Source organism: Triturus cristatus, chromosome 4_1 (assembly GCF_964204655.1).
Source record: "Triturus cristatus chromosome 4_1, aTriCri1.1, whole genome shotgun sequence".
Taxonomy (NCBI): Eukaryota; Metazoa; Chordata; class Amphibia; order Caudata; family Salamandridae; genus Triturus; species Triturus cristatus.
Window position 1 is genome coordinate 201,221,897 of NC_140585.1, and position 12,136 is coordinate 201,234,032.

General features: G+C 43.1%; 1 protein-coding gene across 1 annotated transcript in view; it reads left to right on the top strand.

Annotated features, from left to right (window-relative positions):
* The window catches only part of LOC146854032 (snaclec coagulation factor IX/factor X-binding protein subunit A-like), a 78,881-nt gene extending 71,555 nt beyond the window's left edge, over positions 1-7,326 (top strand). Inside the window, exon 5 of the mRNA XM_085650481.1 lies at positions 7,174-7,326. Within this exon, the coding sequence (XP_085506607.1) occupies positions 7,174-7,198 (25 nt within the window). The 3' untranslated portion in view covers positions 7,199-7,326. The remainder of the gene's footprint in view (positions 1-7,173) is intronic.
* The last annotated feature ends 4,810 nt before the right edge of the window (positions 7,327-12,136 follow it).

Below are 12,136 nucleotides of genomic sequence, written 5' to 3' on the forward strand. Positions count from 1 at the left end.
TTGCCTCCTTTTCATCTCCAGAAATATTATTTTTTCCTGCCTAAATTTAACCTTTTGCCTCCCTTTTTGCCTCTATAAATAGTCTTTTTTCCAGTCTAAACATGACCTTTTTGCCTCCTTCAACCTTGTTTTTCTCCCTCCTAATAAAACGTTTGCCTCCATTTTGCCTCAATTCCCTTCTTTTTCACCCACCTATTCGTGACCTTCTCTCCCACCAATTGTGACTCTTTTTCCCCTGTTTTGAATCATTGCATCTTTTTCCAAATTGTGTTTTTCCTGATTTCAGCCTAAAGTAACCTCCTTACCCTCCCACTTCCCGCCTTCTCTTAACTCCTCCCAGCACCTTGCCCCTCCTAGAAACCCACTTAATGGAGGCCGCAGTGCAACCCAATTGAGGAGGTCCTGGGCCAGCTCCCGCTCAAGCCTAGAACTGCTGTCAGTCAGACACCTTGCCACTTCTCTCAGCTTCTCCACATAACCTTGTTGCCTCCTCATTTAAACGTAATCTTTTGCCTCCCTGGCAGAACGCAGCAGGTCAAACTCCCTCCTTTCCTCTCGGACCCTAAACCAACCACCTTCGGTGTCCCCCAGGGATCCTCCCTCAGCCCCATGCTCTTCAACATCTACATGGCTCCGCTCGCCCCCTTCATCAGAACCCACAAACTCAACATTGTTTCATAAGCAGACGACACCCAACTCATCCTCTCCCTATCCAACAAACCCAACGCAGCTAAACACAACTATCAAGAAGGCATGGAAGCTGTTGCCAAATGGATGAAAAGCAGCTGCCTCCAACTAAACACTGACAAAACAGAAGTACTCATCATGGGCCCACACCCCGACTACTAGAACAACACCTGGTGGCCCCCTGCCCTCAGAAGCCCACCCACCCCCACGGATCACGCACGCAACCTTGGAATCATCCGGGACTCCGAACTCAAAATGGACCGCCAGATCAACTTCATATCATCCTCCTGCTTCCACTCCCTCCACCTCCTAAGTAAGACCTTCAAATGGATCCCTGTCGAGCGCAGAAAGACCGTCACTCATGCCCTCGTCACCAGGAGACTCAACTACGGCAACGCACTGTACGCCGGAATAAACGAAAACCTCACCCGCAAACTACAAAATGTCCAGAACTCCGCCACAAGACTGGTCCTCAATCTGCAAAGACACTGCCATATCCCTGAGCACCTGCACACACTCCACTGGCTCCCCATCGAGGCTAGAATCACCTTCACGACCCCATTGAGCAGGTCCCTGGGACAGCTCCCCCCACTGCTGCTGCAGGCTGAGCTCCTGCTCAAGCCTGTACTTGGAGTCAGCCAGACACCTCGCTGCTGCCCTCAGCTTCTACATGTGTGTTGAAGGTGTACCAAAGGCAAGCCAGTCTGTGCGCATAAGCGCCTGGACTGCACCCTGCGCCAGTACCCCTGGATCTCTAACCACCCACAGCTAATCCAGAGCTGAGTTAACTGCCCTGATCCCAGGACCTCACAGCGACCTCTGCAGCCTCAACTCCCCTCGATCAACGGTAGGACCCTTCTCCTGCTGACACTGCCAACTCTCCTGCAGCATTGATCCAACCACCCTCAGAACACAGCCCATACACACTGAATCCAGAGAAATCCAATGCCTCTTGATCAACACCCAATCACTCCACAAACATGCCTCAGAAATCTGGGTCATAATCACCTTCCTCACCCCAACTTCAGCTTTTCAACGAGACATGGCTCAACCGTGCTTCTGCACTGGACATTGCCACCCCAACTCCCAGCGGCTACAAGATCATACACTGAAACAGAGTCAACAAACACGGAGGTGGTATAACCATCATCCACAAAGGGTCCCTCAAATGCACAGCAGCCATCAATGACACCACCCCCATTATGGAACACCTCAATTTCAAACTGATCACAGTCCACCATCAGGGGCACTCGGGCATACAGACCACTAGCAACATGCCCTGCCTTCTACAAGGACATCTCTGACTTCCTAGCTCCCCTGGATATCTGCTCTGAGAACTTCACCTTCCTCAGAGAGCTTAACTTCCACATCAACAACCCAAGTGATGCCAATATGACTAACTTATTAGAGAGCATAAACAACCTCGGCCTCACCCAAATCGTCACCGACCCCACGCACATAGCTGGACACACTCTGGACCCGATCTTCATAGTCGGCACCACAGGAGTACAGCACATTGTAGCATTTTGTCTTGCACCTCTACCCCACTGCCTGGTTTCATGGTTTGAGAGTAAGCTCTTTTAATTAGTCCTCCAGGAAGCTGGTCAAGAGGGACACTCCTCATTTATGTGACTGGGCAAAACCTTGGATTGGGAGCAGCCACTCTTATGGCATTTTCAAATTTAAAAAATCTTGAGAAGTTAGAGTCCTTGAAAGCTTGTACAGCAAGGCGGTGGAACAGAGCTCTAGATCAGCTCCGGCACAACAAAAGGGCATGTAATATTTACAAAGGCATTCAAATTAATTGTGCTTATTCAACTTCCAAGAAGTCAGTGGGCCTTTTCAATGATAATTGCAATTAGTTGTGTTGCATTGCACCATGGACTCATCAGTGCAAAATGTTGCTAATTAACCCCTGCTGTGTTCCTAGTGTGCCCATGAGCTCCAATATCAGGAAAGGCATATTCAACCTCCATCCTTCAGAGGAAGATAAATTGAGTAGCATAATTTACATCATTTAGAAATGATAGCCATACAGTGTTAAAATGTGCATACATTTTATTATAAAATATATATTATTATTTAAAAGTGGACAGTATAGTTACTGGCAGTATACTGAACCATAAGTTTTAAAAAAAACAGTGACATTGGCAAAACTTTGCAGCTCTAGCATGTAAATGGTCGAGGGATATCCTGTGCTGGTGTTGACCTCCATATATTCTCCATATATAACTCCAGATACATCTTGTTAACTAGATAGACAGCATCTTGATGTAGATGGTCGTATACTTGTTGCAGATGATCCTATTGGTGATCGAGGCTGGGGGTGAAGTGACTTGGTTTCTTCATAGCGCAATGAGTAAGCACTGTGAAGGATGCCTTTCCGGTGAGCGAGGGTGGTTAATGGGAAGCAGTTGTGTGTCATCAATTAGGTGAGAGAGGAGTAAGGCTTGAACAGTCATTCTGAAGTGGGAGGACCTGGGAGAAAATGTTTCACTTTTTTCAAGAGAGAGAGAGTTGGGACCAGACTATTTTGGAATTCTTGCAAATGAGTTCTTTGAGTGAGCGGTCAAATGTGACTCCAAGGGACCTGTTCTGTCAGTTAGGGTGTGAAGCCCATCAGGTTTAAGTTAGAGAGTCCTGAGTTTATCAGAGAATGTTTGAAGCTGTGGACAAATAGGAGGAATGTCGCCTTTGCAGAGCTTACCATCAGGTAGTCTGTTGACATACAGGTCTGGATGAGATGGAGATAGAGTATGAATCTTTGTATGTTATTAGTTGATGAGATTTTGAGATAGAGCACTGATGGATCCTGTTGTTGATGTCTGGAAGGATGGCTCTCAAAGCGTTCCCAATATAGGTTGATCATGTGAAAGGATTGAGTGTTGAGGGACTCTGCAGGAAATGGGGGAAGTCTGACATTTGGCAGCGTCTATTTAGATGACTGGCTACTGGTCAGTGAGGTACGATATAAATGATTGCATGATCATGCTGTATAAGGTCATGCATTGTTAAAAGATGTGGAAAGGTTGAGTAGGATAATGAGACAAGGAACATCCTTTGGACTCAGAGGAAAAGGACATTGTTGACTACTTGGAGCATGGCTGTTTTAATGCTGCAACATGGTCTGAGACCCTACTGGTGGTCTTGAACTCGGTTATTCTTTCTGATATGCTTCTGTAGCTGGGTGGCAAATGCCTTCTCAAAGATTTGCTTAACAGACAGGAGTTGGGTTGTACGACTTAAGTTGGCAAGGTCGGCTGAATAAAGAGTGGGCTTTTTTCAGCAAGAAGAGGATCTGTCCGGTCTTGAGGCTGTCTGGGAAGGTGTGATTGGATATTGAGGTGTTAACAATATAAGTAAGAGTGATAGCTTCTCCCTCTAGTGAATTGATGATGGGGGATGGAAGTCCATCATCTTTATAGGATGTGGCTTTGAGTGACTCAGACAAGGGGATAGCAAGATGATCAGTTCAGTCAAGGAGTAGAGGGGACTGGCAGTGGATGGATATAGAGAGGATTAGGACTTGCTGATGTAATGTGATGTTAATGTAATTTTTAAAGTGGAAACTCATGCCCACGGCGTTTGGCGCTATAGAAATCCGATTAGGGCAGCAGCAATGACAGCAACGGGTCAAGCAGGTCTGCAAGTGCCTTCTAATCCTGAGTGAAGAGCCAGATCTTTAAGGCTTTTTCTGAAGGTGAGTAAGGAGGGGGCAGTTTGTTCAAAGGCATCGCAGTGGTCCTGAAAAAAGTTTTCTACCCCAGGTTGCCCTCCTGAATGGGGGGACTGTCAGATTCCTAGCAGAGCCAGAGCAAAGCGTCCTTGCAGGGACATATCATTTGAGATTATTCTTAAAGTGGTCTGGCCCAAGTCCGTGCAAAGATTTAAACGCCAGACAGAGGGCCTTGAATATGCAGCACTAGCAGCCAGTGTAGCTTCTTGATGGATCCTCTGGCCGACTTATATTTGGGAATTTTAAAAAGGAAACGAGAAGCAGCATATTGCAGTGTCTGAAGTCTCTTCCAGAGACCTGATGCGAGAGTGAGGTAGAGACTATCAGGCAATCCTTGAGAGAACTAATGCCATGGTTACTGTTTTCAGAAGTTCGGGAGGCAAGAATGTGCTGTTTCGCTTCCAATATGTTGAATACAGAATTAGGGGCATCTTCTATGGTTTTGGTGCTGGAGGTGCTGGGCACATTGAACTCTCCAAAGAAGGTGGAGTGCGATGTGATAAGGTCTGATATTTCTTCTATGAAGCCCATGTGGCTAGTACCTCCAGGAGTTTATTATTACAAAGCACTTGTCATGAAAAGTTATAATAAGGACACTTTTAACATGGTTACGTTATCAGCATAAGTATTGTTATGTCTCTGGGTGCAGGAAATCGCTTTATGTAGCCTAAAAATATATTTAGTTGATAGTGTTCACTCTGTATCTAAGATGGTCACTGAGCTGACACCTTTAGTACAGTCTGACACCCATTTGTTGAACGCTCTGGTTATTGATTCTTTTTCTGCATCCCATAAATCCTGTTGTACAAGAGCCTATCAATAAAGTCCAGTGGTGTTGGGCATGGTAGCATATTGTTTCAGACAGTTTTAAAACTGTCCAACATGAATTATGACATCTTTTACTGTGGCTTGCAGACTTGGGGGGATATTTATCACTGTATCATGCAGCGCAGCAATTCACCTTGCAGGTCTGGGCTGCGTGACTAGGAAAGGGCAGGAATGCACTCTACTTAACACTCTACGGCACATTCCCGCCTTCTCCCAGTGCTGGCATCTGATGTTTTTCCTAGAGCCAACGCTTGGACTCTCTTGCACCATGGTGCAAGGGTACCTGTGTTCTTAGCAGGATTGTTTATGTGCAGGAAGGGCTGCTTCCTGCACAAAAAGCAACCCTCGGAGGCATTTTCCTCTGTCTAGGTGTGTGGCAGAATGCAGCACACGTAGAAAGAGGAAAAATGAGGAGAAATAAATATACTTCTTCTTGGTACGATCCCAGGTCTACCATTTATGGTAAATATGGAATTGCGCCAAAATCCATGGGTTTTGCGTGAGAGCTCCCACACACCACCCATGGAATAACTCTTCATGGCAGAGTAATACAACACAGCGATTTGCGCTGCATTGCGTTACTCTGGATTTCTCAAGCCACTCTGGGCCACGCAAGGTGGCCTTGCGTGGCTTGACAAATTGCATCTTAAGGGTTCAATCACATTCGCACCCCATTCCATGGTGCAAAAATTGTACAAAAGTGATACAACCTATGATAAATATAGCCCTCGGTGTGTGTTAATAGCAGTAAAAAATATATATATTTACATCCCTAGCAACTAAAGCTTCTCTGTAATTTCATTTCTGAAGATTCCACCTCCAGAAGCAACTATGATATTGCTTGCATAACTGAAAAAATAAATATTAAAATAAAAAAGCTAAACTAAATTGGAAAAATTAGGAAAAACAATAAAAATCAGTTTCAATAAGAATATCCACCACAAACCATGAGAGTAACCTCAACATATTTAGCAGTTCCTATGGATTTATTATTAATTTTGCCTACAGTGAGGATCTCAACAGCTGCACGTAAATAGGCTGTCCTGCGCTCAGGTTAATTGCAATGCTTCCAACACATGTCTGTATATTTCATTTGTTTCTCTAATTCTGTGTTTGTTGGCTTGAGAGGTTTGTTCCACCTTATCATATGCCTTGTGGATGGTTCAAATGGCAAGATTTACTCATATAAAATTCAATTCAGAAAATGTCTCCATCACTTTAGTGGAGTATTACACCGTCTTTGCAGCAGTTTTTCAGATCTGACAAAGCAGGTAGGGAGGGGTGATTCCCCATTTTATCGAACGATAACAGCTGAAGAGATATGAGTAATTTGCCCACATTTCATAGGGAAACAATGGAAAGTTTTATACAATCATGAAGCCAATTTCTCAAAGTTTAATAATTCTCACCATTTCATAATCACAGTTTAAATATGCAAATAAATGAAAAGTCTCTGTTCGCTAAATCCAGTCTCCCAGAAATATTATTCATTCAAAAAACCTATAGGGAGCATCTGTTAAAAGTTATCCCCTTATCTCATCCCCATTAGCCATATTTTACAATGAGCTGTTTTAGCTATTTATTTCGAAGCAAGAGACTGGAGGTTGAGAAATACTTTTCCTTTTGGCTGCAGTTCCCTAGCTTCTGAAAGGCTGCTTCTGAAGTTGCCTACATAAGGATCTTACAGGGTTTAGATAATTTACTGAAAGTAGTCCACTATTCATACTGACCTTTAGGGCTCATTGCATTCAAGGCATTTTGCAAATAAGTAAAAATAAATAATAATACCAATACAGTTATTAAATTGAGTCATTTTAGGTGAGGGTAACAGGTCTTATTTTCACCATAGCTTGAAAATGACGGTCCCTTGTTTGATGTTCTACAGAAATAATCCATCTTTCTATGTTCTTTTTTTATTATAGACCCTGCGGAAGTGGTAAGCGTTGATATGTCCATGATCCATATCAAAGAACGAAGTAACAATCACTCAAGATTCTCTTCGAAGTACATCTGTTATTGAAATATGCAGGCAACTGGAAATGAAATGTATGCTGTATTCAGAAATGTCATGTTTCCTTTTCGGTACACCTTTAGCACTAAGAAAAGCCTTGCTAAGCGAATGTTGTGTCTCTAGTCTGTAATTACATCTTTTACCTTATTTATTTCAACGTGTTCTAAATGCTGTGAGCTCCTTCTTAAAATAATCATAGTCAATATATTTATATCTTCTCTCGGAAATTTGAATATATTAAAAAAAATCACAAAATCTCATGCATGCTGCCTTCTTTATCTACCACTTGCACTAGTTGTACCGATTTCTCTATCACATTGCCAGCTTGCTCCACCTAGCCTAATACTCAACTCTACTTACTCTATCCCTCCTAGTCCTACCCTCTCACTACATTACTCTCACAGTCTGGGTCATTGACTATTCACTAGTCTGGCTAAGTGTTAGCCACCTTTGGATCTTACCTCTAGGTAGTAGTGTACGTCAGGGTTGTGTGCTTGCACCCACCCTGTTTTCGCTCTTTGTGAATGGGGTGGCCGACTTCCTCCAGGAGTTCCCCACCGATGCTCCCGTGTTGGCTAATGAACGCATGCCAGTCCTCATGTTTGCGGATGATACCTTATTAGTGTCCAAAACCCCTAGCGGACTACAAAAGGCCCTGAGTAGATTTGAGGCCTTCTGTCTATCTCGTGGTCTCATAATAAACACAGATAAGACAAAATTTATGACATTTATTGAACATAAGTCCTTTCGGGGTAAGGTTTTTTTGAACAATGTACCTCTAGAGAAAGTAGATGCTTTCACTTACCTGGGGGTTGTGCTTCAGGCAGACATGAGCTGGTCTAAGCAAATTAATACAGCTACTCTGAAGCATAAGCAACAGGCCGGGATCCTTGCAGCTAATTTTAATACCTCCCTCACCAAGCCAATAAGCCCACTAATGGAGATATATGGTCTTAAAGTTCTAAGTTCTACGCTTTATGGTGCCGAACTCTGGGGGTTTCAGAATGTATCCACCTTAACAGTTGCTGAAAATTCTTTTCTGCAAAAGGTTGTTGGTGTCCCTCAAAGCACTCCCACATGCCCATTACTACTTGATATGGGTAGGAAACCTATAAGGGACTTGGCCAAACTCCGCCCTCTCTTATATTGGAGAAGATTGTGGTGCACGGCCGAATTGTCTCACTATGCAAAAGGTTTAAAAGACGTGATGGACTTAGATCACCACCATAGGATCAAATGGTTGGGGGAAATAAGGTCACTGCTGGGGAATTTAGGCTTGAGTGAATTATGGGAGGACCCCCAAAATGCTTCCTTTCCCCCTAAGAAGGTTTTAAAAGAGTTGTATTGGGATTTGGTAATGGCATCAATGCGTACTAAGGGTGCTTTAAAAGAACTGTCTGGTCGGTTTCTTGATTTGAAGTCTAAGCCTGCTTTAGAAAGCTATTGGGACTTCATTGAGAAACCATTTGACAGGAAGTTATACTTCCAACTGAGGATTAGCACCCTACCAGTTAGATCATTTAATGGCAATTGGGTTGGGGGCAACAAGAAAGCTTGCCCAATATGCTCTGATAAAGAAGAAACAATCAGCCATTTTCTGTTCTTTTGCCCACTATACAAGAAACCTCGTGCTATGTGGGTTATACCTATATGTAAGATTTTGGGTTTTAGGAAACATGATGAGGCCCTAAGAATACTCACCACGGACCCATCACAGCCTATTGCAATAGCCATGGCTAAGTTCCTAGGTTGGGCTTGGTCCATTAGATCTAGGGCATTGTCTCAGATTGTTTGACCGCCATGGCCCTGGTAACATGGGCAAGTCACCTTCTATTGTAATTGGATCAGGTTACTTGATTGAATATTGGGTTTTTAACTAATAATTGGGAAGGGAAAGTTTCCTTTTATTTATTCTGTGGAACACATTCGACAGCTATCATGTTTAATTTGTTTTTAATGTTTTAGAATTCAGAATATTTATTGTCTTAAAATATTGTATGTATGTGTTGCTTTTATGACAAAACTGTCGAATAAAGCATTGGAATGGTAGTATTTAACTGAGTATTAGGCTGAGCAATTCTCAGCCCCATCTTCAACCTACATCAGGGTGGGCCTGACTGAGATATTCACCATTCAGGGAACTTGCCTGGGGTTAGGCTAGAATACATCTGAGCAATTTCTACACCTTATATTTGGATGATCCTAACAGGGGTATGAGGCCTCAGTAATGCTTAGAGATGTCTATGATTTGCATGAGAGAGGGCCTGATTGCAATATTAGACTCATATATTTCTCAGCCCCTTATGCTTCCTACATCCTTAATAGCCACGGGATTTGATCCTATAAGGCTTATGGGGAGGAATCCAGTAAAGCGATTAACAAAGGGAAACCTTACTCGCCATGAATCCAATAATGAATAATTTAACACATCACGAAGTTATGTGTATCTTTAAATTATCTATAGAGATTCAAATATATTTAGTGAGTTTTAAGCTCTCAAGATAGGGCTTTTGAAACAAAAGACACACAATTATGACATGCTACATTTCTATACAATAATACACAAAAAGACAATCTTTACAGAAGACCATGCACTTGAATATATCAAAGTGACAGACAATTACAATTCTAATCAAAATGCATCCAGAATATTGACTATAAAGGAGAAAGGAGAGTTTTGCTGGTGTCCTTATTTTCATGGCAATGGTATCCCACAGGCGGAGAGGCGGAGGTTTATTAGAAAGTCTGATTTGACCTCAGAAATATATAAATTCATTCAATCTCTGTTCCTCCTCATGAATTTGTTTGTTTATAATTGTCAATTTAGAGTCTATTTTAGACTGGACTCTAAATTGACAAAAACAAATACATTTGAAAAAAGAAGTTGCAATAATCTTCTCTTTAAGAGATTTTTTGATGTGTTAATTAGAACATACCCACTCGAGTAATAGGGGTCATTGCCCAAAAACAATCATGTATTTCAAAGACTAAAGGGCATATGTATGAGGTCCATTTCCCGTTCGCTAACAGGCCGATTCTCAGAATCGGCCCGTTTGCGAATGGGAAAAAGCCTTTTGGGATGTATCATCCAAAAAGGCCCTCGCAAAATAGGGAATCACAAAATTTGCGATTCCTTATTTTGCAAAAGCATTTAAGGAATCGCAAATCGCGATTCCTTAAATGCGATGTAAAAAGAACCCAAGTTGTGCGATTTCTCCTTAAGAAATCGCAAATTACCACCAACTTCAAGTTGGTGGTAATTGCTTGAGCAATTTGCGAGTACCTATTGGTACTCGCAAATTGTGCTTGCAATTTCACATTCATTCCTATAGGCCTGTAGGCCCATAGGAATGAATGGGAAGCTATTCCTTATTTGTGACTCGCAATTTGCGAGTTGCAAATAAGGAATGTGTAGGAATCGCTATTATTATAGCGATTCCTACATGCATAGGATTTTGCGAGTCCTTAATTGCGAATCCTTAATATTCGCAATTAAGGACTCGCAAAATCCTAGCTTGATGCATGTGCCAGAGTGTGAGGGGGAAGGGATATAGATGGTTGTGCATAAGTAAAATGTAGAGACTGACCCATTGTATCCCATCACCTGGGAAATATACTTCAGGGGGCTAACACAAAATGGAATAGTTTGCAGTTGACCTGAAAGACAAAAAGAAGGAAATCTATTGACAGTTTAACCCCTTGGGTGCGGGTTTATTTCCCACGCTGTGCGGGAGAAATAAACGGTGGGCGGGATTACGGCGGCTCCCGGCTGTCGTGCGCACACACCCACCGTGATGCATGACGGCCGGGAGCCATCGGGCGCATACAAGGGGTTAATAAAGGGAACTCATGTACTCACATTTTTTTTCATAAAGGGTTGTCTTGCAGAAAAGGAAAGTGCCTTTTAGGGTCATGTTCGGCAACTGCTCCAGTGTAGCATTCTCATGGTTCTAAAAGATGCTGTTGGAAACGGCCCTTTTTGCAGGGTTATCCCCAAACTTTTTGCTTCTTCCTCCTTTATTTTTTCTGACCTCTGGTTGTTGGCAATAGGACTCTGAGCACTTTACCACTGCTGATCAGTGCTAAAGTGCATATAAATCTGTATAAATTGTTATATTGATTGGTTATCCATGATTGGTATATTTGTTTCACCTGTTAGCCCCTAGTAAAGTGCACTGAGTGTGCCAGGGCTGGTGATTCAAATGCTACTAGTTGGCTGCAGCACTGATTGTGCCACCCACAGGAGTAGCGCTAAAATGATGTCTTAGGCCTGCTTGCAGTGCCTATGTGCAGTCCAGGACTGCCATGTCGACCTGGCCAGTGCACCCACTGACCAGGCCTTCTCCTTCCCTTTCTGTACATGTCAGGCATCAATATGGTGGCCCTAGGTACCCCCCTGGGCTGGGTGCAGTGTATCTGAAAGGTAGGGCATGTACTGAGGTGTGTAACATGCCCTGGTAGTGAATTACAGCCATTTTCGTTTTTCACTGCTGAGAGGCTATCTTGCCCATAGGATAGAATGGGGAAGGCTGTTTACATGCCTATCTTCCCATAAGGGCAAGATAGAAAATCCAAGTTTGGTATCTCTGTGTTCAGAATTTAATTATACATCTTTTTAGCAAGATGGTTTTTAAATTCACTGTGTGAGAATAGCACTTTTTAGAAAGTAGCTATTCTCCTGTTTAACCTTCCTGTGTGCCTGTGTGCTGGTTGGCTGACTGGTGTCATGTGATGGGCTAGGTGGCTCCAGGAGCCTGGATGAGTCAGCAGCAGGGTGAATAGGGAGATCTGCTTTAGATGGGTGGGAGGAGTAGTCCCTGGGTTTGAATAGGGCTGCCCCTGCCAGCACAATGCTGGCTCCACCCCCTGCTGGC